Below are 27,514 nucleotides of genomic sequence, written 5' to 3' on the forward strand. Positions count from 1 at the left end.
TAATTACATGAAGGGGTATATCTTACTATGTAACATGGCCTTTGTTACACTTGAGTTGTAAAAAACTTGTGTGCTTAGCAGACCTGCGTTGCTTGTGCATGTTTACTGCTCCCTCTACTTGTGGAGTCTATGCCAAGCCTCCGAGCATGTTATCAGGAATGTTACCAGCTTTAGTCTGGAACGAGCAGACATCTGACAGCTCCTGAGCTGTTCAGTTTGCCAAAGCTCACTGAGCTTATATATACTTCAAGACTTGTATTTTACTCTGCAGTCATGGCTCCACAGCAAAGCTGATAGCACTTGCAGTAAAAAAAAAAAAATAAAAAATTCCAGACCACAGAATTTAATTGTCAGCCAGAGCTTAAAGTCAAGAGACTAAGCTATACCTCAGTATGGCTGAGTGGTTTGCTTTGAATGTGCTGGGTTCTGGAGAGGACACCACAAGCCACTCCAGCCAACTACTCACAACAGTCAAGGGTTTTCAATGAATAAACAAACCTGACCTGTTCTGTCCCACATGTGCTTGTGTAAGAACACCCTCCACATACACAGACTAACAGTAGCCTCACTGATACAGGCAGCTCTCTTGGCAAGGGCTACCACCATCTTCTGCACTTTTAAAGGAAGGGAAAGCCCACCTGCCCACACAGGGCTTTGGGGACAAAGAACCCTGCCTGCTATTGCTTGAGAGAAGACTTGTTCACAGTACCGAATCCTAAAAGCACATCACTGTCTAGCTGCGCTAGGGAGTTCACACATAGCTGGAGTACTCGGCTTCTGTCCTCTCAAGATCCGCATTTTCCTTGCCTGTTTTTTATTTTTATTTCTTTGCAGTCAGTCAGTAGAGGGAAAGAAGCAACCCACATTGCTACACAAAAGGCAAAGCAGGCTCATTTTGGCAAAGGAAAGCAACACTCACCAAGTACTTTGCTAATCACTTGCTCGCTAACTGTTATCCAAGACTTAAGAGAAGGCACGTTACAACCCTAAAAATAGTCTGCAGCACTGCTCAGCCTTGGAAAGCCCTAGCCAGGGTCAGGGCAGTTTAGGATTTATTCCAAAACTGCCAAAGAGACAACCAGTCCTTGGAGCGTTTATCACAAGAGGTACTCTGATGAAAGAGGAAATAGAAAAAAAAAGTTAAAAAAACCCACAACATCCATTAGAAGAGAACCCAGAAGAAAATTAATCTTTCAAAATCATTTATATTTACATCAGTATCTTGAAAAAAATCATGAACCTTCACTATTAAAGCAGTAGAGCCAGCCCCAGACTGAAGAGAAGCAAGAATTGAGAGCTATGCCTTCCAGCTGAAAACCTCAAGGCTGTTTAAAGAGTGGGGCTGCCATACTTCACAGCAACTTCCATCGAGCCTGACAGAATCCTTGCTTTGGATAATTTTAAGTATAAAAAAAAATGGTTATTGCTACTCTGCCAAGGAAATAAGACAATCTACAGGAGAGAAAGAAAGTGCATTCCAAGTCTTCTCTAAAAAACCCCACAAGCTTAGCAGCCGCTATGGGCCATAGACACCCAAGTCCTAACGCTGTACCAACAAGAGTCTTCAGCAATTCCTCCTTCATTCTAGCTCTCTTCCTGCAGCAATTTCTTTTCTTCCCTGTAAAGGCACTTTCTACATTCTACATCCTTATGCAGGGAAACACTTCCAGTTTTCCATCCCAACAAACAGAACAGTCCCACAAATACACAACATTCAGAAGGAATTTTAATTAAGAAAATGGTCCAGGAAAGGGGAGGGAGAACCCAAAAAAACAGGCCATTGCATTTGAAAGGTTGCATGTCAGTCACTAGGTATGCCTGCAAGCCCATGCACAGGAAACCATTTGGACCTTTGTCAGTGCAGAACTAGTCTCAGCTTCCAGAACCACTTCTCTACTCCTTTCTTATATAAGCTAAATATTATATACATATATAAAAAAAATACAAACTTGAGTTTGTTATAAAGTGGCTTCTCTCTCTCTCCCCCTCCTATGCTTGCTTGGCACATGAACGCATGCAAAGCTAGTAGGCTCCGAGGGCTGCACAAACAGCAGGTTTTGGCAACAAAAAAAATAAACACAGCTAAAATAGATAAGCAAGATTAAAAGCCACTGAATTGAAAACCATATATTTTTCCAATTGTATAGAATTAGAACTACAGCTACGACTTAAAACTGTAAGAGTCTGTCATCCTCTCTCCCAACTCATGTCAAAGTTCATAGCAGCATAACACGAGATTCCTCAAGAAACATCAAGCCAGTGTTCTCTGCTTCAGGAGTGAGTTCACAGGTCAAAGTTTAGTCTGTCCGAAGGATCATGGGGGGATGCTCACTGTCTTCGTCCAATCTAAGTGAGTTGGTTTCATCTTCCAGGCAAGCTCCACCCACGGCACCCAGGTCATCTGTATAGGCTGCAGAGAGAATAACAAGTAGCTGGGGGATCAGCAGCACAAACTAAAGTTGGAACAAAAGTGAATGATTAGAGCTGAAGTACCAGACGTTACTTGCAACAGTTCTGTTGCTACCCTATGCCTGCCTTAATCATGACCATGATTCTCCAAGCCAAGAGCGGTTTCTAATCAAAATCCAACTACTCTGTGTGCACAATGTGTACTGGTGCTTTGGGCAGGCTGATAATCTCCACCCATGCATTACAGCTGCAACTGCAGTAATGATGCTATACGTGCAGGCTGTCCTTCCTCTGCAGTTGAAACAGCACCTGAGTGTCATACAAAGGCAGTAAAAGCTCTGCTTGGAGAGCTGCAGCATTAACCAAATTCTCATCCTCTCAATTTAACAGAGCAGCAAATCAGGCTAAAAGGTCACTGTTCCCATAAAGGAATGACAGGAGCACTTATCAACCTTGATAAAAAAACCCAAACCAAAAAAAACCAACAAAGGATGGTGGGTTATAATTCAGATGCTTTGCACAAGGTCTGGCTGCAGAACTCCTGTATGAAATAGTTGTGTTAAGGCATCTCAAGAACCATTTGGCAAGTACTGCAACTATCACTACACTAATCAACCACAATTCAAGAGAAAGTTCTACCCCGAAAGCAGCAAAGATCAGCGATCCATCTACAGGAAACTACTGTACATCACAAGTGCTCTTTTCCTACTGCTCACCAATGCTCCACATCACCCCCGCAGTTATGAAAAGCCCAGTGTTGAAGTAGACGAGCTCAGGCAGCCATCTAGAACGAAGCAATACGCAGAGGTGCTCTCTGCCCCGTTTCCTGCCTTCTCCTTACCATGCCTTGTGGGTGAGGAAGGCACATATGTACCTTTAGTCACAGCGGCACTGTATGTCTGTGCTACCAACGGCCGGTCATGGGATGCAGACTCTAGAATTTCGTTGGCTGGCTCCATACTGCCATCGAGCCTACCAAGCAGAGAGAGGTTAGCTGGAGAGGTGATGTCCCTGGGCATAAAACAGCTTTAGGTGACAGCTACACAAAAATATCTCATTAGATGGGCAAGAGTAACACATATACACATGCAACAGGAGGAATTTGGTCCCTCCATTCCAGAGGACTGTCAAGAAGGCATCTGACATTTCATATTTAACACTGAACACACATCAGCGACACGCTTGCTTCTGAGATGGCATCAGTAGCTGATGCTACAAAAAAAAGACTCAGACCAAGAGCACACAATTTAAAAAGTAATAACCATTCCAATCAGCAATATTACATATTGTCTCTTGAGCTCTGTCCACCACAGAAGTGGTTGCTTCAGACACATATGCTTGCAAACTCTCTAGTGAAGGTATTAGAGCATTTCAGAGATTAACTTGATAAAAGCTTCCCTCTATGAGGCTTCACTTCACCTACAAGTTAAACCTTAACGTCGTACCTTAAAACGTTCAGATACACGTATGATTTTTTGACCAGTATTATAGATTGACCAAAGCTGCAAACCTGCATTATCACTGTGAGTTACTGGCTTTAATTCTATGATTAATCATTTAAGTTACCCGGCTATATTACCCTAGCTTTTCCTGCCAAACCTTATTAAAAAATAACAACGCCTTGTCATATTTTCCTTAAGATTTCTACAGTACTGCTGCAGAACATTAGTTGGCCAGCCTATATGCGAGGAATTTTAATAAAGACACCGGTAGACAGAATACTGATAATTTCACAGGCCAGATTCCCCTCGGTGAAGTCAGAGTAACGTGTATCTCATGTCTGTAACCGCTTCATTTATTGATGAAGAGGATGGTGTCAGGCGTTTCAAATTCTTGTTTAAGTAACTCAACTCAAACTGCCAAGTAAGAGGAAACAGGATCATTCAGCTAACAGCGATTGATCCTTCACTGCAATCAGACAGTGTTAAGTTTCTGCTGGTAAAGCGGTGCTTAGTGTAGCAGATACTAGGAAGGCAGGCGCAGGGGGACTCTGAAGTTACTCATTCACGTCAGAGGTCTGAAAAACAATTAGCTTAAAGAAATGAGCTGTTCTAAGTTAGACTTTTGGAGAACAGAACGAAGTTTAAGAACAAACTGGACTTTGTGAAGAAATAAAATACAGCAGTCCTCAGCTAATGTGGACCTACTTGTGCTGCTTCATTAGTGTGCACTCTCCTCCTTCTTGGGGGTCTAGGTTGTACATGTAGAGATACCCATCAGCAGCTCCCACCAATAAACGAGGGATCTTCTGGATCCTAGAAAGGTTTAGGGGAGAGCAACAGATTAATAAGAACTCAAGAAAGCACACTCTCTTCCCCTCCCATGATTTTAAGCCATTATTTTCCACACTCTTGCTTCTAGACAAGGAAGATAGTTAGACAGAGCACCTAGGAAAGAACTGTGCGTAAAAATGTAAGGCATAACCACATTTTGTGGCTAACAGAATGCCACAGGAATCAAGCAATTTATATATGACCCAATAAAACATATTAAGAAGTTACCATCCTGTTATCAAGCTTTGCACAAGTCCAGAGACAAACATTCTAACAGGAAGTGTTTACTTATTTCGGAAATATTACAAGGCTTAATTATTGCTTAAAGGGTGCTTTGAGACCAGGAGTGAGAGTACGGACATGAAGTCAATTTAGCATAAAAACTATAAACCCCTCACAAAATAAGTTTACTACTGCTCAGCTTATTGCTTTGGCAGCTACACCAAATAGGACCTGCCTTTGGTGAAGACAGAATAAAGATTAGATTTAGTTCTCAAAATTAACTTTAATGAATGCTATGCTGTTTTAGAGACAAAAATAATATGAACTTGCTTTCAGAGAGTTCTTTAATGGTTAGTCTGCATTGCTTAATTTTGCAATTCACTAACACACAGCACCGCTCCCCCTAGCACTAATGGAAGCAAGTGCCATAAACCCATGGGTCTGTTTCTCAACATTCTTCTTTCAAAAATTAAAAGACATCTTTAAACAACACTTAGAAATAGTCTATTCTCATCGAAATATTATGCCTTTCCCTCCTCCCCTCACAGGACTGTAAGGCGTTAGCTCTAACACATTGCTCACAAACAAGAAAAGGCTTTGAAATGGCTACAGGTGACCCATTTCTCTGTGTACTATCAACTCTGCTGTAGATGAGGTTGTGTTCTACAGTGTCGGCCTCTCCACAGCCCGACACGGCAACCCAGCGGGGTGGTGAATGCGGGCTCAGTTTCTCTACTCACGTGGCAAGGGCACAGATGTTTTTGTGCCCACAGAACGGCAGGCGGACTGTAGCAAAGGCTCTACCCTGGTTGAACATTTCTGTTACTTGAGAGGGCAGATAGCTTGTTGAGGCCATCAGCACTTTTCCAAAGTAACCTGTCCAGGTTGTAGGCTCTTCCTGAGGTCTACAAGTCAGAAGAAAAAAAAGTGACGGACTTTGCCTTCGCATTAGAGAGAAAGGTGTGTAAACACTTTGAAACACCTTTAAACATTTTTAAAGATATTGAGCAGCCATTTGTTTCTCTTCAGAAATAACTAACACCCTTGAGAACTCTGACACCCTCCGTTTATGTTACAGGGCACAATGTGTCCTACAATACCCTCAGCCTGTTATTAAACATGTTTGATTGTAAACTGATACTTCTGCTTATAAAACTGCATTTCATAAGGTTCATTATACAAGAACAAGACCTACTGGAAAGCGCTACACTTCAAGATTTTATCCACTTGTTTATCACTAAACAAATCATTGTTTCCAACAACTTCCACAGAAATTTAAGACTGTCCTCTCAAATCATAAATAGGAACATTTTATAACCTGGTGCCTTTTAAAGCTCTATAGGCAGCTGAAAGGCACTGCTAAGACAGCTCTTCCCATATGGACAGCAGAAGAGGTGAAACACATATGTAACTGAAATCATTAACTGCTCCGCATTGCTCCGCCAATTTCTCTTCGGCAGAAATACCTTTTCTATTCACCAGGAGAACAGTATGCAGCTCAGCTGCAGTTGCCGTTTCATAAATAACTTCTCATGCCCTTTACTTTACAGAAGAGTTCAAAAGAAGTCTGTCCACACTTTGGAGAACTCATCCTGTTGAATATAATTGATTTTAAAGCCTTTTCCTTGAAGAATCTAAGGCACCTCTGAAACCTACTTTTCTTTCACAGTCTCAAGTTTGAAGATATGCACCGTCTCTGTGTTACTGGATGCAGACAGAAACATGCCATCCATGCTGAAAGCCAATGAACAGATGCTCACACACCTAGGGAGAAAAAAAGAAAGGAAAACCAATGAAGCATTATTTCTGATATTCTAGTGCTGTACCAATTTGTGTAAGAAGAAAGCTAGTGTTAACTAACCCATGGGAATTGACTTAAATGAGAATATTACTTCTTTATTTTGGTAGGTAGGAGTCTTTCTGCACATTCACCACCAAGGAGCTCCATAACATTCACACAAGCTGTATTGTGAGAGCTGGGAGAACTGTGGCTGCATGGTAGACTCACCTGCTCTTCTCCTGCCAGTGATTGCAGGTGACTTGCAATTAAGCCAAAGTATGTGGCTTTATTAATAATTACACAGATTTCTCAGTCACCACCACTTGGCAAATAAGAAAAAAGAACATTTCCATAGTAAGCATTCTGAATTTTCTGATGCCTTCTTAAAGCACTTAAAGAGCAAGATTCCCATTAACCATGTTCAGCTCTGATGTATACCAGATACAGGGGTCAATTAGTAACAGTCTGAACTCAGTCTTACCTCTGTATAAAGAGCAGAACTACTGAGCTATTACTACAACAAATCATAGCACCATTTCACCATGGCTAGCAATGATCACAGCACTAGCAGAATTTAGAAGAGAGCAAGAGTATTAGACGTACTGCCTCCAACTGCCATAAGAACACAATATATCTTACAAAAGATGACCCACTTAAAACAAGTTCCCTCACCAATACATTTTTAAAAGGCAAGAGGGAGTACAATTCTGACAGGATTGACTTGTAGAATAGTCAAGACCAAAGGAGCAAAACTGGAAGGCATTCAAGCTGGAACTGTTATAAGCATACAGGCAGGGATGAATGAAGATGAAACCAGGCAAAAATCAGGATGCCAACTCAATTGCAGAACATACTGGAGATCTACCACAAGGAATAAGCTTCAGATAATTAGCCAAGTTGAACTTTACCTCTTCACTCCCCTTCGGAATTCAAAGAGTTTCTGTCCCTCTGGAATGGAAAACACTCTTATTACTGTCCCCTGTAGAGAAAAAAAAAAAGATTCATTTCAAGTTCGTTCATTGTGTATTAGCTATAGTGAGCAGAGTACAACTACAAGCAGTAAACCATTTTGCTGTTAACTTAATAACATTGATGCACACCACATACCAGCTACGAAATATTTATGGAGCTTGTTCGTGGGATGTGTTTGAAGAGTAGAGAAACAACAAGAGGTGGGAGCTACTAATATAAAGAACAAACTATGCATCAAGAACAGCCCTTCTTATCATATTTCATCATGAAAGGGACCACACTAGACAAGTACCACAAGTACACTCACCTGGATCTCTTTGTGCCTTTATCAGACACAATCAGTTACACCTTTATATTCTAAGCTTCTTATTCAAAGAACAGAGGCTTCAGACTTTCTAATTTATACAATTTAGATGGACAATTTGTCACCATGTGCCAAAGACTGGCAAGACGCTTCCTTCCGACTTTAACGGTCTTGTTTTCATTAGGAAGAGAGCATCAAAACAAGACAACTGATTTCTAACAAGTATCCTGCACTAAAGGGAGAAACACTTAGAGGACTGCCCTGATTACAGCCAGATTAAAATGTATTTATTTAAATAACCTTATTATCCAACATTTCACAGCATGGATGTTGTGTCAAATATCATTAACAGTTCTTAACTTAGATTTGCCATTCTAACTGTAACCGTTCTTTTTTTGCCAGTTGCATATGGAACTGTACATGCTTAAACTTATTTAAAATGCTTAGAAACAAATTTCATTTTTATCACTGATGGCAAGTCAATAAAAATCCACCTTACCTTTTCTGATGCAGTGGCAAGCTTAGTACCACTTGCGTCAAACGCCAAAGCAGCCAAGGGACTATCATGAGCTGGGATCATATTAGCAGCTCTCTGCAGGAGTGAATCAATAAAATAGAACCTTAGTACAGTACAGGTTAAAAGCTACATGTTTGCAGCTTAAGACTGCATATTTAAGAGCATTCAAGGCAAATATGTGTCTTATTTTATGGACAACAGCTTCAATATTTGTTTCAGTAACTGCTAAGTAAAAGTACACAAATTATCACTGAAGCACGTGCATCGAGAGTACGAGCAGTAGAAGGATACTTAAAAGACAAATTAAATAAAAGTTACTTTGCTCCACCCATTTGGCCAACTCTACACACCAAATCTAGTATTAGTGTCTGTGTTTTCTTTGCTGATATTTTGTGAAGCCTGGCTACAAGAGATACTACAAACTGACATAGAGAAATCTGAGTGTCTCAGATTGCTCAGAGAGAAATTACAAGTAATTTCCAAAAACTGCATCTTTAGAAGTGGAAACAGCATTCACAAAGGTCCTTACCAGATTGATGGTGTCAAAGACTTGTACTTCTCCAATAGTTGCACTTCCTGGATAGGCCAGGTAGCAATTATCATTGTTTATTGATAAAGCACACAACCCTGGAAGGGGTGCAGAAATAGAATTAGAAAGAGACAAATACCAAGACTTATGCAGGCAGAACTTTCTGATTCTACGTTTGAATATTACAAAGGTAACTCAAGTTATCCTCACAAGGTAGCAACAGAAACAGAACAAGGATGAGTAATCTCAGAGTCAACTTGCAACATAGTCAACTATTTAACATAAATTTAAGTTTCACATAAGGTGGAGATGGAAGAATACCAATAGAGCTACAATAACAGATCAAGCAGTAGAATTTCCCATATCTGCCATGACACGTAAAGCATTAACCAGACAAAGTCTTTAACTATACCAAGTGCTGGCAAAATCCAGTTTGTATCTCTACTGCTTCTAACATTACACATCCACTCTAGGAGATTAAAATACTGGGAAGACGCCGTTAAAGGCAGAGTCTGCTATTTGTTCTCAAAAACCTCACCTGGATTGAATTGGTAGGCTTTAAGACAATGCTCATGAAATTGTTATTTTTATTTTAAAGTGGAATGAACAATGCTACAGTTCCCTGTAAGAAACCTTATACATTGACACAGAACACACTTTTCAGAGTTATACTAGCTTCTAACAACACACTCACCTGCAGGATTGGGAGGTGTCTCCCTGATTGTATGTAATACCTTCATGTCTCGTATGTTGTGTATATAAAGAGACTCTTCCAGACATACTATCAGTCTCTAGACATGGGAAAGAGGATGAAATGCTGATATCAAACTGGAGTTTATGTTAATTTATCAATCCTAAAAATATTGTATCCAAAATGCAGTAGGTACCTTCCCATAGAGAAAAGGTAGTACCCACCTGATGGGAAGAAATAAGAGTCTGATAGAAGATACACAAGATACACCTCTTGACAAGGCTTCAACCGCACAATACTACACCTGGTCACTTGAACTGACTTCTCTGAACCATGCTAGTGCAAACTGATTTAAATGAAAATTACTTACAACGCTAGTTTAAGTTAGCAAGCCAGAAACCTTCATTTAAAGCTATTTAATTCTTATTCTGTACCTACCCTTATGTATTTCCTCGCCTCAAGAGGCCAATTCACATGTGGAAATAATTTTCTGCTTTGGCTAAACAGAAAAACATACAAGACTTTTTTAACCATTTATAGAGCCTATTACTTACTCATAATCATTAGTTAAAAGTTTAAAAAAAAAAAAAGGCCTCCAAGTTCTTCAACATCTTATTTACACTTTTGTAGACTACATCTGGATGACTAACAAGATGTTACTCATCTTGAATGAATACTACCTTACTATGCCAGAAATCAGTTTATTCAGTTTCCCTTATGATTTTAAACAGGAATCCCATCTTCCCACACCTGATTTTGGGGACAGACACTAAGAAGATTTTCTCCTACAGATGCCGTTCTCACTACTTTGAATGAACTGGTTGAAGACAGAGGAGTGTGTATTTACCGAAGAGTCTGCTAATAATTTAGTAATACAGAAAACTGTGGTTCCAGGTGTTTAACTCAGAACTTTCACCAATTTTATGACTTTTTAATTTTTTTTTCTTTTAAGAATTCAGCAAACTATATTAAAAAAAAACCCAACACAAAAGGTGAATAGATAATAACTAACTTTAGGCTTGAACAGATATTGTCAGTTTCACATACTTTCATATTTAGAATCATAGGATGATTCACACTGGAAGGGACCTCAGGAGGTCTCTAGTCCAACCTCCTGTTCAAAGCATGACCAGCTTACTCAGGGCATTTTCCTAAGTAAATATATAAACATAGAACCAAAAAACCCTAACCAAATGAGAGTACTGAGATGCCATACAGAAACTACAGTTGGAAAAGTACAGGTTAATTTCAAATAGCAAATCTGTCACCAAAGGTAGAGACATCAATCAGCAGAGGAAGCGCCAAAATAAAATCCACAACCGCTTTCCACGTTTTCACCTAGTCAAAATTACTACTCACCTGTCTATTGAGTTTGACAGCCAAGATGGTGTTGGAGTAACTGTAGTTGCAAATTTCTGTCCCCTTCTTAAAGTGACAAACTTTCAGCTTGCGTGGAGCTTTAAGGCTAACTATGGCCACCAGACTACTGGAGAACAGCCTCTCCACAATGCACACATCTTCTGTGTCAGCTGAGAAATCACAATAACGAGGGAAAAACACAGAGGGAGATTTCAGGGAAGAAGAATGATGCACATCAACAGGAAATACTGTGTAAGAAAATACAGTCTAACACCAAAAACATTTTGCCACAGCAGCTCAGAGTCAAGGTGGGATACAGGACAGTAAAGCACAGTGAATGCTGGTTTACAAAGATTTCCTGCTCCCCTCCGCTGTGTTATGCAAGTTTACACTTCAGAACAGAGCATCTACTCCCCCCTGCCCAGCATCAAACAGAAAAAAATCCGAAAGATACAAAAAATAGCAAACTGCCAAATTCCAGAATCTTACAATCTTCTCTTATCTCTGCAGAAATCTAGGAAAGCAAAGGGTTTTTGGGTTTGGGATTATTTTTTTTTTGTGTGTGTGTGTGTTTTGTTTTTAAAGCTATACACACAGAAGGGTTTTTGATGAGCAAAAACCCTGGAGTTTCAGCACACCTCTCCATGGTGAAAGAAAGGTTATTGTACTCGCAGACACTAGTGAACTCATCTGTTAGAAAAATGCTTCAGCCACTAATTAGTTTTTTTGGGTTGTTTCTTTTCCTTTTTTTTTTTTGTTTTTAAACACATACTATCTTTTACCTGACAGTCCCTAAAACCCATTAGTACAGGAATCAACAAAGCTCAGCCTGTATGCAAAGCCATAAAACAGCGTTATTTTTGTCACATATTCCACTCTGGAAGCACTGGAGACAGAGGAGGAACACAAGTCACCATTCAAAATGTGGGGAAGACAGCAGGAGGGAGGAGAGTCCAGGATCTCTGTCAAAGAAGCACTTTCGGAGCATTTGATTATGGTACAGTATTGGATCAAGCTGGTAGGAGTCCAAGTCCCACCACCAGTGACCCTGGCATGTGTCGCTCCCCCTCCCATGCCCTGAAACTCCCCTCCAAAAGCCCCAGAGACATAGTGGACCTAGTTTTCACAGCAGGAGAAAGCTGGAGAGAGTTTTAGCACTCCCTGCAGCTCTCCCACAGCTACTGGCTACATCTGCCCTTCCATTACAGAACTGAATCAAGACAAGCAACTTGAGCCTTTGGCCTTGATCCATCAAAACAACCAAAACTTTTCAGAAGTCAGTATCTGGATTAGCTCAATGCTTAACACGTTCCAAACTGTAAAACCACCAGTAAAAAAAGCTTATTTCCGAAGGCTTCTGTTTTGGCCAAGAAACACATTAAATAATTGGCACTGTTATCACCAAGGACAGAAATTCCCTGAAAAAAGTTCCCTCCAACATTCTCAGCATATGACAATATCATCACTGGGTGACATGTCTGCTTTGAAAGTGCTTTATTTCTTGAAATAACTGCCCAGAAAAAGAACAGAAAATATTTAATGCTCTACATTCTTTTGAGAGAAATTGCCTCCCTATGGAAAAGGAGCAGGTTTATACTAAGCATTTTCAGTATTCTATGCAACATAATCGACTTTTATCTAAAAATCTCATATTTAATACGGTACTTTCACAGAGAAGGCTAAACAGCTCACAGAGGCTTTGAAAATTCAATTTCCTCACTTCTGCAACAGGGATAATGCATTTTAGCAATGACTTTGTTTTCAAGGAATTGTGCTTCATTTTCCTGATGCCACACGCAACACATGAAATACAAAAAAAGCTGCTTCAATAAATTTATGCACAGACTTTCATAAGCAGAGGTCTATGTTCCTCAAACCACACTTCTCAAATGTTTTACAGTAGAGGTTATCAGCTTTCCATCTAAGCCTGGAGTCCTTCATAACAATGGCATCCTTTTGCAAGAGTCAGAAGACCAGCAGAGACCCAAACCCCACAGTCTGACTGCTCCCTGCTCCTAGGCAAGCACGGCTTCTCTCCCCATTTAGGGGCAACTCTGTTAAGACACAGTTTCTGGGATTCGTTAACTCTCCCAAGCAGGCAGGAGAAATGGTATTTCAGAGCAGGAAAAGCAGCAGAGATTCAGATGGAAGAAGTGCTGCCCTACGCTGCATTGATGCAGGTGAGGCAGCAGGGAAGGCACACAGGGAAGAGCAATGCCAGGAACTAAGCAGTCACAGACAGAAGAAAATAAACTTTCAACAAGGAAAACGCTTACAAAGGTATAGACAATCCTTCAGTCTCACCATTAAATGACTTACTATAATACTGATAGTTACCTTTAGAGAAAGGCTTTGTGATTGGCTTTTAAATAAATTTACTTGAAAAACACCGGATGCACCTCTGTTCCCTTATCTTTCCTTAACAGGAAGAAGTGATAAAAATCTCTGCACAGCTGCCAATTCATGTGTACTTCCAAAGGAGCAACCATTCAAGTAAAGTACCAGGCTATTCTGCACATCCTACATCCAGCTGACCCAAATTAATCACGTTTAGAAGTACTACTTAAGTCCTATAGCAATGTTGTTAATCACAGTTGTGTTTTTTTTTTTTCTATCTGCATTTTGTCCTTTATAGTACACAAGTGAGCATTACCAGAATCAGAAACTCAGATTCAAAATACAGTAAGAACAAAAAGGACTGCAAAATGATTTAAGTATCAGCAGCGAGGGGAGAACAAGCAAATACATAACAAGATTAGTTTCATAAACACAAGCATGTAGCATCACAGACAAGAGCTGGTTAGAACCAGCTAGATTATGATCAGCTGTGCTTTTATTCCATTTTTAATCCAAGAACATGAAGCATGTTATAAGCATTCATTAAGCCTTAAAGCACCCTCCAATCTAATACTTATTTTTACAGGGGGATCAACTGAGCAGGGAGTTAGGAGATTTGTACAGAGTCACAGCAGAATTCAGTGATGGGAGCAAAGAAACCTCCCATTCTTTTCAGTTGTTCTCTCAAACACAAGACAGATGGGGCATATTCTGTAGTTCATTTTAGACATCTGTACAAGAACTGGCAGATCAATCTTAGAGAAGAGAGGGAGAGGTCCTTAAAAGTGCTCACTCAAAACAACACAAAGTCTTTAGACCCACTTAAACTAAATTGGGACGCAGGAGGCACTTGTCTGGGAGGCCTCCAGACACTTCTCCTTGCAGAAAGGGGGTACCCAATACAAAGGAAGCCCTCCACCCTCATATTAAGTTTTAAACAGGCATAGTTTGCAAGGCCAAGACTGAAAAATATAATTTTCAGTCTATAACTGCATACAAAATAATGAAGATCTGAAACATTTAGATCTGCTGCAGACATTGCATGTCCTATGAGCAAAGGTCAAGGCCGCTTACGCAGGTCAAACCATCACATTTTCTACTACATGTTACCTCACACTCTGTGCTCTGTATTTATGGACTCAACACTCATGGAAGAAAACTTACAATATCAAAGAGGTTAAGCCAATAGAGGCATCCCAGAATAGTTTGAAGACAAGACTGGAATCAGCAGGTCTAAATTCCAATCCCAGCTGCTTTATCAGTTTATTGCAAGATTTTCAGCAAGGCCACTCCTATCTGTACTTCTTATTTCAAGGACTACCTAGAAGAAGCAGTCCTGCAAAGTTCAGTTCAGTCTCTCTCAGTACATTTATTCAGTGTCTCGTGTAACAGGAGTCATCTTCACCGAGTCCTGGAGTGGTATCAGGTCAGACACTGTAAGTGCCTAACATACTAGAGAGGTCAGGTACCTAAACTCAACGGCATAAAATGGAATTCAAGCCACCGATTAACCAGTACAACCAGACCATGACTCAAACAGGCAGTCATAGCTGCAACACAATTTAACCTGACCACAGGTGCCTAATTTGAACCTCACAATTACTTCTCTCCATTGACTGTATACAGAACAAAGCTGTCACCACAGATAATAGGTGATCTGAATCACACCCCATTTTCAAGTTTAAGATGCCACAGGGTCAGGTCACTTAGGGAATGGAGTCTGGAGACAACTCTGCTGTGTAGCATGGTACACCAGCATCCTACCATAAATGCTGACATCATAGCTATTGGTACCATCTGTTCACATGGAGTGTTCAAGAAAGCAAGGATACTCATGCATAGCATTCACAGCTTGCTCACTGGCATTCATAGCTTACTTACTAGCACCTCAAAAAAGGGATGTCTACGAACTACTGGCAAAACAGAGGATACCACCTCTCCCCCAAGCCTCCCTCCACTTCATCTCGTATCATACTCAACTGTGGTCAGCATTGACAAGTTATAGGAATTTGGATTATTTACCCTTTTGGCTAAGTAAACCTACAGCTATCAAGTTAAAAAGTATTTTCCTAACAACAAATATTAGGAGGCTTTGTTTTCTTATTTGATAAAGATATATTAAGTGGTTGCCTGCCCCAATAGCCACTAGAAAGACTCAGAAGACACTCTCTCACACCAGTAAAAATTTTTTTATGCCCCGCTGCTACATAACCTGGCTATTGGATGTAAAATTAGAAAAGTAGAGTTCTCATATGTATTACCAAATTTCACAACATACCAGCTAAATTTAAATACAGAACATTGTTATATAGTTTCACCCTGCCAGCAATCAATTGTATTGGTGTGATATTTCATCATACACTTAAGGTTCCTCCTATGTCAATTTCAAACAACCTGTGAAAGAATGAAACAAGTCTTATCTTTCCCCAAATTAAGCCAACTGAGGGCGTAAAAAAAAAAAAAAAAAAAAAAGATACTCACTGCATTCATAGATCTGCTCTAATTTGTCCACAGAAGAAAGAGAGAAGAATTTGTAGCCTGATTTACTGCCAACTGCAAGGGATCTGAAAAAGAAACAAGCCAGTCAGGAACATAAATTAAATCAGCTGTGAATTACCCTTGGATAGATTCTTATCCTGTTCTAAAACTCCAGTCGGGTTAGCTCAGTAAGAAAAGCGATACAAAGCTCGACCGAAAAAGCCACGATAGACACAGTTAGCTTCCTCAACTCTGAAAAGGCCAAATAACTTCAGAGTTACTCCAGGTGTGGAATACTGCTTCACATTTTAGGAAATCAGAGTTTACAGCTTAATGTAAGCCTCCTGCCCAATTTGCACTGATGATTTCTCCACACAAACTAAAATGTTTAGCGTGGAGGAAAGATGATGACTTGAATAATGTAATGCAAACCAATTACATCATTGCCTCATAATGAGAGGTGACCTCCAAGACCTTTAAAACTGGGATTGTCTGGTGATTTTTTGCTCTTTATACTGTAACCTTCTCCAACCACCCCAAAAGAGCTATCATATAAAAAAAAAAGTAATTAAAGACCGCCAACTCTAACATTCTCTGGTTCTATTTGACAATATTCAAGGACCTCCAAAGAACATCGTTAGGTCTCAGTCTTACAAATACTCATGCCGAATCTTTGATCACAGGCACCCTCTTAAAAATGCTAGTCACTGATGTTAAACAGATTTTAACAATAGTAGAACATTAAAAACTGACTACAAACCCTTCTTTCCTCCATTACTCCATTTTCACACTTAGCTCACAGACCATTTAATTGCTTTTCCAGTCAGTGTCAAAGACAGGTCTTAAATTTTAAGCTAGAAAAACCTTTAGGCTTGTCTTGCACGTCTTTACACATCAAGGCAGCAGACAAAGGCGCATTCTTATTTTCCCCTCCCCATGCAGAGGATGATTTTATGCTACAGAAAAGAAAATTAACAGTAAATACAGTTGTGCAGAAGTGTATTAGTATGATTATAGTTCACATATTTCTTACTGCCAGGACACATGGAGAAAAACTAATTAAATTCCAATAAAATGTATTTCGATATGCCAAGCTGTGGTGAGTCATTCAATACAAGGCTCAAACCCAACCCTGCCAGTCACCCTGCCAAAATGCCCTTCTGAACTCAGCAAGATGATTTGCTATAATTCAGAGGCACTAACGATTAGTTCTGCATTTAGAATACAACACAGATTCTTAGATTTCTTGTTCTTTCTGTATTTTCCTCTCATGGCTCCAAAGTGAGCCCTTTCTAAACTTCAAGGTGCCCAGAAGATAAAAAATTGTTCCTCAAATGGCTTACTCTCTGAAATTAAGGTCCCAAGCTATAAAAATCAACTTCTGTATGATGGTATGACCACCTCTTCTAGAAGAAAATATACAACTGGCAGAATACGGTTAGAAAATTATATTTGAGGTTTAAACCTTCAAATTAAAATATGCACCATCCAGGAAAGAGAAGTAAGCCTCCCAAGATTCAATAACCAAGATATTAAAAAAAGCGTATTAGGCTTAAGAGACAGAAGCAACTATAAAACAAAATTTCGTTGCTGCTTCTAAGTCACCTTAGAAATACTGAATTTAATTTTACTTCAGACAAAATCATGACGTTCAGCAGACTATATCTGATTAGTCGCCAAAGACGCTTCAGTGCTTTTTCCTCAACTACTTTTGTATAACTCAATGAAAATCCAAATTCTGTGAAAAAAATATGAAACTGCAATTTGGAAAAAAAAAAAAAAAGTAGTAAGTTAGCTTTTCTTAGATCATCTACCGCTTCCCTCAAAAGACAGTTTAACAAAGAATGACATTAAAACTGTCACTTCACAAAGGTAAACAAGCACTCAACTGAGTTAAAAATAAATGGAGTCACAAGACTCCTTGCAATATAAGCTATCTACAAAAGACACAGGATGATTTCCTCACAGCAAATTCCATATAGCAGCTATTTCTCAGTGTATTACTAGGCAAAATCGACTCCTGCGTTGTACTTACAGCTTTAAATACAGAATATTGCTGCATCACCGTTTTACTGACAGCGTCACTGAAACCAGTAAGCAAGACTATTTTTCTTGTCCTACCGACTACCTCATTTAAATAAGCTTTAGACAATGGCAAAAGCAAGCGGCATACACGATAAAAATCATTAGATTGACTACAAGCCAAAATGAAGCAGCACAGAATGGACCTTTCCACCCATGGCAACTGCTTTTTGTTATTTCTTTCAGGATCAAGGTGATGAAGTCACAAATCATTTGTTTACACAGAACAGCTCAAGTCAGTATAATTAAATCCATTTCAGTATACAAGCATAACTGCAAAACAACCCATTTCTCTTCTAAAGCAACATTCTTTGTTTCAGAGGATTTGGGCTTTTTTTTTTTTAATATACTCTCAAATTACTTCTTATGAAACTACTGGAAAGGGCCTTTTATATGTAATAAGAGAACTCACTAGGCTGAGTTATACCAGCATAATCATAATGATTTAAATCCCCCGTCTTCCCCCGCACCGATATTACACTTAAGCCCTTAAGACACCCGATAGCTATCTAAATGATCAAATCCCACAAAACAAGTATCTAGCCAAAATTACCTCACCTCCGAAAAAATGTGCAACCATATGGGGAAGAAATATGATCAATAAGCCATTCAGCTATTGCTCAAATAAGACAGTGGCCAACAAGAAGCTACTGTAGTTTATCAGAAGCTCCTTTTACACCACGGGTGTTATGCTTTATTATCACCAATTTTCAGAAGCTGATGAGAGACTGAAATTGAAAATAAAATCAATATCCAAGAAATTTGCCTTTTTTCTTCTGACATTATGCTACACACAGGTGGGTTTTTAGCTCTATTATGTGTAGCCTCTATTACACACCTTAGATTGTAGGCTTTGAGCTATTTCATCATCAAGGTTGTCTACACAGTACAAAATTACCAATATAGCCATGATTTATGAAACTGTGTTTACCCACTTTTTTCCAAAGATAATACTGTAGTCTGATCCAAGGCTACATGAATCTCGAGAGTATTTTCAAGAGCAGCTGTCATAAATAATTAAAAGTAACCTCATCAAGTGAGCAGTGTTATGAGATATTTCACACACTCACTTCAAGATGCTGACATTCACTGTAAGTGCACTCAACTAGAGTGGGAAATCAGCTGGTTCAATCTCTCTGGCTCTTTAGAAACAAGTTTTTTCAGATGGGTTAGAATCATACAGGTTTTATTTTGCTTCTTTAATATACTTACAGAAGGAAGAAAACCAGTTTTTCCCTTTCTGTATCATAGAGGACCTTAACTATTAATCAGAAATATTCTACATTAATCAGAAAGATGCTACTAAGAACAGCTCTCAGATTAAAATCAATTGCAGCTGCAGCATAAACACAAGTCCAGAAGTCATTACTATTTTAAATAACTAGTTAATTAAACTTACATTCATTACGATACAGTCTCATTATACTAATGCTCCACCCCATTTCAAAACCAATGTAAATTTCCAAAGACAAAATGTTTTGTGAACAAAGGCTTATGATGAAGAGGGGGAAAATAATAATAATACTAATAAAAGAAAAATCAATGAAACAACGTAAGAGAAAAATTACTAAGGAAATTTTACTTTCTTTTCCCCTCCCAAATGCCTGCCGAAAACGAAGTCATAACATCTTACAGACATGTCTTAAAAGAAAGGTCAAGAATGTCATTATTTTGGACAAGAGCTAAATATAGAAACCCATACGTTCAACTGATTTATCAGCAACACACTGACAACCCACAGGATATTTTCCCCTTGTTCTTATATTAAAAGAAAACTAACACAACCTTAAATCTGCTACAGCAAAAGGAGACCACGCTTGTTCACCACTTAACATGCAGCAATAGGCTGGGATAACAGAAAGTTCATAATCCAAGTAAACATCACTACTCTCAGGCCAAATTCCTGTCCAAATTGTCACACGCTGAGGAACAGTTCCTCTGGCAAGCCCACCTCAGCTGCTATCTCCACTGCAACAGCAAGTAACACGACATACGATTGCTTCCCTCAGCTATCTTCCTCGAACACAAGAGCTACGTGATCGCTCTTCCCTTCCTTTTTTTGGTTTAGCTTTAAAGCCTCCTTGGAATAAAGAGCTCTCCTGTCCTCAAGGATCACGAGTGAATGACACTTGAACCTAGGAGAAACAAAGGCAGAGGAGTGAATGCTCAGCACCTAACCATTTTTCCCCTCACCACAAGCGGTTTACTACAAAGATACAAACATCACATGGTAAGAGAATTGTAATACAACTTCTGCAACACGAAGCACACTATACAGCTTTAGAATTATAAGCATTTGCTCAGAACATAGAAGCAAACCAATTTGGGAAAAAAAAGGGCAGAATTTAATCAGAAAGACTAGGTCTATGGACAGATACCTGCCACATGTAACTCCGTACATAAATGAAAGCTGAGACTAAAGACCTTGCAAATAAGGCATACACCAGTGTTTTCATTAGAAATCCAGATGCAAGGCTTTGTTTTGTCCTTTCGTCAGGAGTCTGTTTTCAAAACTACAGCAACTATTTTGTTTCCAAGTGCTGTCACTTGATTACTTATTTTTCAAAAAGGCAACCAAGACTTCTCTACAGTCTGTCAACTTACATTAGTTCACAAGTAGGTTCTTTGGGTGGTTTTGGTTGTTTTTGCTTTTTTTTGTTTGTTTGTTTTTTCTTGGGGGGGATGGGGGTGGGTTTTTTTTGTTTTGGTTTTTTTTTTTTTTTGTAAATTGAATCTGAAGACCATAGAACTTAATTTTTAAGGTCTTTCTAAAGCATTTCTCCAGGAATATCTGTGTAATAATTTAAAGACTGAAAATTTTATGAATACATGTAAACTTTGAGATCTGAAAGTTACACTTTGCATAAAAAGTTACATACTTCTATGATACTAATGCATATCCCTTATGGGTTTTAAGGCTTGTATGAGTTTGTAAGGCGCATTTAATTTTTCACAAGTTTATCCATGCTCAGTTTTAGTAGTTCTCCCAGAAATAACAGAAACAGCACTCAGGTTTAAGTTGTACTTCTTACCAAACGTCCGTCATTAAGTTTTCTAACTGCTATACCTAGCACCGAGATCACCTACAAGCTTCTACTGCATGGTTTCGCTAGGATATCCGAATTCTGACCAGTTACTTCACTTTTATCTTCAAACTGGAGCTTCTGCCTCCCAGTCAGATAATGCCAGTCATGCTGAGTTGTGCAATGATCGATTCACTAGGTAAAAGGGCTAGGTCCAAAACAAACAGACTAATATCTTCTGAAAATTACCTTCTCCATGTTTTTACTTAATGAAAACATTCTATATCAAAGAGAACCCACAAACCAACCGCTTCTGCTGCGTTATAGGTGGAGTGTTTTCAGGCAGAGTTCCAGTCCCAGGCAATAATTCAAAACTCTCATGTAAATAAAGCTTAGGGCAATATGGAATAAAAAGGCAAGACAACACTTGCAGTAATGCAGATACTATTTCAAGAAACGCTGTCACTACATACAGCATCCATGAATGAGCGTTTAAAAGAAAAGTTAAGTCTGGGGGGAAAAAAAAACAAGTAAAACCAAGATAGAAGATATCTGCTTCAGTCACCAGGGATTGCATCAACTGGGAAAAGCAACAGCAACTTTTACATTGACAACATTCTTCTAACTACCAGCAATCCAATTTCTCAAGACTAAAAGCCACCACGAAGCTCATCTCCTTCCTACAGGAGACAATAATTAATTACCAACTCTTCAAAAAACCTAGGAAAAGTTAGCTTGATGCCTATTTTTACTGGCAAAAAGTACCATCTTTTCCTATTACAAGGCAATTGGGTCTGCTGCCTAGGCAAGCAGGATGCATTTGAGCATGAGTAGAACTGGGACCTTGTTAAGTTGAAGGTAAAAGCTTTAAATGTAATAACAACAATCCACCCGTGTCATTTATTTTCCAGTGTTGTCTGTCAGCGATTTTTCTAATTACTGAAGCACACCTTAAAATATGATGCGAGCTCTATTGACTGGGAAGACGTAAACAAAGCTTGTCTTTCATATACTGGCTGAAAGAATATGCATTTGTTTACCTTGCCTGTCTGGAAAACTACTCCTGTTACTTGTAATATAAGTTGAAAATAAGCAAGCTTTCTGAGACCCAGCATGGCAAAGTGTAATTCATTCCTAATAAATCCTTTTAAGCTCTTTTCACCTGGTAAGTGGTGATGATTTACACATCTATAATAGTATAATAATAAACCCAGACAGTTGACTTTTTGTTTCTCTATTCAAACAAGAAACTAAGAAAGATCACATGTGGAAAAAAGAAAAAAAAAAAAAAAGTCAAATAAACTTGAGCGTAAAGAACTTACAACCACTAAGTTCCACTCAGTTTAAAAAGTAGAATGCAACTTAGTTATTTGGCTCACTTACCACATCAGACAAGTGTTTTAGTAAGAAGCTGCTCGTAAACATGTCTGCAAAATTTATTGGTTTTGTACTTACTACTTTTCTTGGAGAGATTTCTTTTGAAACACTACTAGAAAGAAGGGATACTTATTCTGTATCACCCAACCACCTCATTTGTCTCAAAGTAAGTGGCCTTTTATATTATTCTCACAATTTAGAGACAAAAAAAATACCAACAGGAGCCGCCTTCTATTTATGTGGTTTCTAAAATGAATATCTGAAAATGCAAAAATATGCCAAGATGACAAGAAAGACTTTGTATCCCAAGACATTGGATTACAGAGATATTTGGTCCAGATCTGAATCACATAAAAAGAGAAATGGAATCATCACCAAAATTCTCTTGCCAGCTAATCTAAAGTCTATAAAAAAAAAATATTTTTTTAAATCTAGCTGCATAATGGCAGTTAGAACACTGAAGACCAAAAGAATCAGCTATAGCATAGAAACTGAAGAATGCTTTTGGATATCTACAAAAATTAAATGGGAAAAGTAGCAAAGTAGCATACGGTTGAAGATTAGCAAGAAAGAAATCTTTAGCCACCTGTCCCTTTTTGCTCATCCCATAAACTCAAAGTTAAAAAAGAATCACACTTCACTCTTCCTTGAAGAAAGATTTCAAGGTGTACAAGCCAAAGACCACCTAGATATAAGCTTATATTACATTTGCTTTCTTTTCACTTCTGTCAGGGGTTTGTTCTCAAGTCAAGTCTGAAGCTCTCTCATTCAGAAGAGTTTCTTTTTGTCACAATTCGGTGATCTTTTAAATATATACAGCTCTCCACAAAGCTAAAGTGCCGCTGAAAGTAGGCAGTTGCTTTAAGGAAGGAGAAATAGTAGAGCTTTTAGATCACCCAGTTGGACAGCACAGTTTAACTTAAAAACTAATATAATGACCTTTATAAGATGCAAAAGAAACAGGTGACAGACTTCCTAGTTATTATGACTTGTTTTATCTAGTAATAGGTAAAAAATGGATGGTATCTGAGGAAAATACGTGTATGTTCTATACACACAATGACAGAGCGATCTCTATATGGTACTCAATGAAAAAAGTGAAAAGTAGTTGCAAAAGTCTTTGGCTCGAATCAACATATGGATAATGATTTACTTACAAATACATAGCAGACTATTGCTTCCCCCCACCATTTATCATAAGTCATTTACTGTTAAAGTCTCTTGTCTCAAGTCTATCCAGCTCCACTTGTTCATCTCTTCACCCCCAACAAAACCTACAAAAGCAAACAGAGTATTTCCTTCTGCAATGTGGCCTTTCTCCTCGATCTTGGCAGTCACCCTAAATAACCTTCTTGCCTTAACAACTCTCATATGCTAAAGTACCTGCTGAAGACAGTCAAAGATCTCTCCTGAGGACAAGATATCACTGCTTGTGAAAAGGACAAATAAGTTGTTAAAAGAGAAAAACATCACTACACATGTGGATTACGCTCAGTGATGCCAACCTGAGATCATTTCCTCTTACTCACTTCCTAAAACAAAACTCCTCCTTTCTCAAGTACAAGTTCTTTCGGTTATTGCCCCCCAGTTTCATCTCTTAGGTATTTAAGACAGTCAAATCCTTCTTTAAAGGATCCTTAGTGCTCCAATTCCAACTATTAGGGATTTCTTAAATTGAAAAATATTGCCTTTTAATACCCCATACAAAAACTAATATGCATTAATTAATCTAAATACTCTGCAGCAGTTAAATAATCTGCAAGATATGCAGCATGAACTATCTGACCCCTTCTAGAATTAAAACATGAGTTAAGTGCAATTTCAAGGACTACCTGAGAAAGGCCTCTTTTGCAAAAATCCAAACTAAAAGAAGCATGGGCTGATAAAAATACCTTTAAGCCTAAGGCATACTGCTTCAACGCAGAGAGCAGATGCAAATAAAAAAGCTGTATCAAGAGACAGCTATAATGAGCTTTTGGATGAAGTCTTTGCACCTCCTGGAACACTTAGGTCTTCACGTTACCTCAGTCTCTCCTAAAGGCTGGACATCATCAAGAAGCAAAACCAGCCCCTCCTCCCCTTCCCAAAGCAGCAGGGAGCAATGCCTCGCAAGTACGAGAAAGAAACGCTCCCCAGGGCAACAACCCGGGGGAGGGAGAAGGCGACATGCTGCAACCACAGCTCCAGCGGCCCATTAGCCCTCTGCTGCGTGTCCCTCCGAGAGCGGCCTCCTCACACCCTGCAGCTCCACACACAAGCTGGAGGAGGGGGGCGTGTGCGTATGTGGTGGTGTTCTCCCCCCCTCACGGGGACCCCGGCCCCACTCGGTGGCAGCGAGGGCAGAGGCACCCACGGGAAGGGCAGGCACAGGGGCGGAGGGGGGCGGGCCCCGCCAGGCCTCCCTCAGCGGCCGGGCCTCAGCCTCCCCCAGCCGCGGCCCCCTCAGGCTCCCCTTCCCCGCGCCCCTCACCAGGCCAGGCCCGGCTCCCCCTCAGGCCGGGTTCATCCCCTCTCCTTACGTGTTGTCCTGGTTGAAGTTGGCGAAGAGCAGATGGCCGCTGCCGGCGTCGCCGCTCTGACTGGCCAAGTTCATGGCGGGACGGCCCTCGCCACCCCCGTCCGGCGGGGGTAGGGAGGGGGTGGGGAACGCCTCCAGCAGGCAGCCCGCCTCAGCCTCGGCGGCCCCGGCCCCCGCCGCGCACCCGCGGCCTCCTCATCCCCGCCGGCCCCTTGTTTACGCTGCGGGCGGCGAAGCGGCCCCGCGCCTGCGCCGCCCCCGCCCCGTCGGCCCCCACCGCCCGCCGCCCTGCCGGCCACCGTACCGCCGCCGCGCATGCGCCCGCCCGGCGGGGAGGGAGGAGCCGCGCAGGCGCCCCGGTGGTGGCGCCGAACTTGGTTGGGAGAAAGGGCGGGGCAGAGGTGTTCTGAAGCTAAGCAGGGCCCGCGGGGGTCGGCGGCTGGATGGGAGATACGCACTCAAGCCTCTGTCCCGAACTCAGACGTGTCCCCTCTGTCCCCCGCCTTGACTGCGGCGGCCACGTTGCTGTCGCGGTCCCTACAGACCCTGCAGGGTCAAAGCCTGCCTGGTCCCCGCCCGCCGGCGCCTCTGCAGTTCTGCTTCGTACCACGGGAGGTCCCCAGGGCTCAGCAGATGGGACAGCGAGGGGACACCGGGCTCCGCTCCCGGTCACCGCCTGTGCCGGGGAGGTCACCACTGAGTGCTATGGCCTTGTCGTGGCCAGGGGTCCACCGGCCTTTGGGGGTCCCCCGACTCGCAGGGCAGCCAGGCGTGGGCAGGAGACAATTTCAGAGCGAGGGGCACCACGGGCCGCCAGATCCAGGGAGCGGCGCGTGGGGAGAGAAGATAACCTGCGAGGAAAAAAGGGAAACTGAACCAGGAATGTCTGGAAACTGGGGGGAAATCAAGGGCTTAGTCCTGAAAAGGGTTAATCCTGGGGGAAACGAGCCGCGCTGGGGAGCGCAGGGTGTTTTGGGGTCGGTGCCTGTGGGACCGGCTCCTCGGGGAGCGTTGGTGAATGATGCACGTGCGGCAGCGGGGAGCGATGGAGCGTCCTCCCTCACCAGCCCAGCGGCCCCGCAGTGTATAAGGGACCCTCTGGGCTCCTCCACGTTTAACCCCCCTCCGGCTGCTGCAGAGGAGACCCCTCCAAATGGCTTAAACCCAAGTGGTCCTATCCCGGCATCCTGCTGCCCTGTGTCCACCCTGCCATGGCCACCTCCCAGCAGGTCCTGGCTCCCACGCTGTCCCCCACGCTCGCCTCTGCCCCCGCTACACCTGCTGCTGACCCATCCATGCATCCTGTAACTCCTCCTGCCCATCCAAAGTTCCTTCTCTCACGGGCAGGTTTTTCCTTCTAAAAGATGGCAGGTTTTGGTCTCAAATTGTCTCTTCTCTTACCCGTCAGCTGCAGCAGCTTAACGTGCAGGAAAACCTCCCTCCCTGGTGTGCTGCCAGGAGAGCCTGATGCCACCATCGCAGCACCCAAAGGTGCGGGTATTCACACTGGTCACAGCCAGGATCCCACTGGGACCCATCATCGGGAGTGGGGGACAACGCACAGAGGTGTCCCCAGCTACGGGGCTCCTGCAGGGTTTGGGACTTTGCCTATTTTGGGGAGGAAGCAGCCCCAGGCTTCATGGTCCATTCTTCCTCTAAAGGAAAGCTCTGCAAGACCCCCCCCCCGCCCATTTTGGTGACATTAAAAAATGTCACTGCATTCAGGGCACCTCTGAATCTTGGAAACTCTCCTTAACATCATTACAATTACTCAGATCTTTGCAAGAAGGTGGGAAGAGCACCAGGGACGGAGGAGGAAAGAAAAGCAAGGACACGAAGGGACCTGCCCACATGGGGAAGGGACACATCCCAACGGGGTACCGGTGGTGTGAGCACGGGCATCTCCACATCCCACCATCGAGCAGCTCCCGGCAGTCTGCGATTCTCCGGCCGCCGCGTTTGGAGGCAGCGCTGGGGCTGGAGCCATTCCCCAGCACCATGTGCGAGGCTTTGGTTGCCATAACAACTGGATTCAGGCTTCAAAAATAGTAACTTATTTTTCATTCAATTTGCCTTTTGCCCTCTGAGACAGATCTATTTCGGGACTGATGGTTCACTTCAGGTGTCCCTTGCCAGCACCGCGGGCTGGGGGCTTCAGGGCTGGGGGTTATTTTGTTAAACGCAGTTTATTGCCGTTTTCTTTCCCTCCCCTATTCAGGCCCAGAGAAAGGTAAAGCAGGGCACAGGCATGATGGAATAGCCTTTGCCAAAACCTCATCATCTAGAAGGCTGGGGAAGGAACTTGAAAAAAAATCTCCCCGGCTAAGTGGCAGAGCGTGGGAGAGGTTTTCGGAGATGATCTCACTCTGCGTTTCAGCTTGGACCTGCTGCTCTCAGCCAGGGCTTGGCTGTCCCAGATATGCTGGGAAGGTCCTACCAAAGATGGGGCTTATTTTGTTCCCTCCTGCATCTCCTGGATCCCACTGTCACCAGCCTGGTCCCTGACAGCATCTTCCATCCATGAAGGGAGGCTGACCCTGCTGCCAGCTCCTGGCATCAGGGAACCGGGGTGCTTCTTGTGTGTGTTGAGGACACTCCACAATGCATCACATACCTGAAGCATCACCCCGTTTACATCCCTTG

At 41.5% G+C, this 27,514-nt stretch overlaps 1 protein-coding gene across 2 annotated transcripts; it reads right to left on the reverse strand.

The window, feature by feature from the left end:
* Nucleotides 1-1,708: 1,708 nt before the first annotated feature.
* On the reverse strand, nt 1,709-25,096 carry WIPI2 (WD repeat domain, phosphoinositide interacting 2). Of its 2 annotated transcripts, none has more exons than XM_082490415.1 (12): nt 24,873-25,096; nt 15,875-15,957; nt 11,057-11,226; nt 9,701-9,797; nt 9,007-9,104; nt 8,460-8,552; nt 7,593-7,663; nt 6,561-6,668; nt 5,645-5,809; nt 4,557-4,664; nt 3,284-3,381; nt 1,709-2,410 (listed from the first exon to the last, which is right to left on the reverse strand). In XM_082490415.1, exons 1-12 carry the CDS (start codon nt 24,944-24,946, stop codon nt 2,298-2,300), a joined length of 1,278 nt encoding a protein of 425 aa, XP_082346541.1. In that variant the 5' UTR covers nt 24,947-25,096; the 3' UTR covers nt 1,709-2,297. The 2 variants fall into 2 exon arrangements, with proteins under 2 accessions (XP_082346541.1, XP_082346540.1); XM_082490414.1 differs by having other exon boundaries at nt 3,251-3,381.
* Between the last annotated feature and the right edge of the window lie 2,418 nt (nt 25,097-27,514).

This window comes from Vanellus vanellus (genome assembly GCF_965231255.1).
Source record: "Vanellus vanellus genome assembly, chromosome: 14".
In the NCBI taxonomy this organism is placed as follows: Eukaryota; Metazoa; Chordata; class Aves; order Charadriiformes; family Charadriidae; genus Vanellus; species Vanellus vanellus.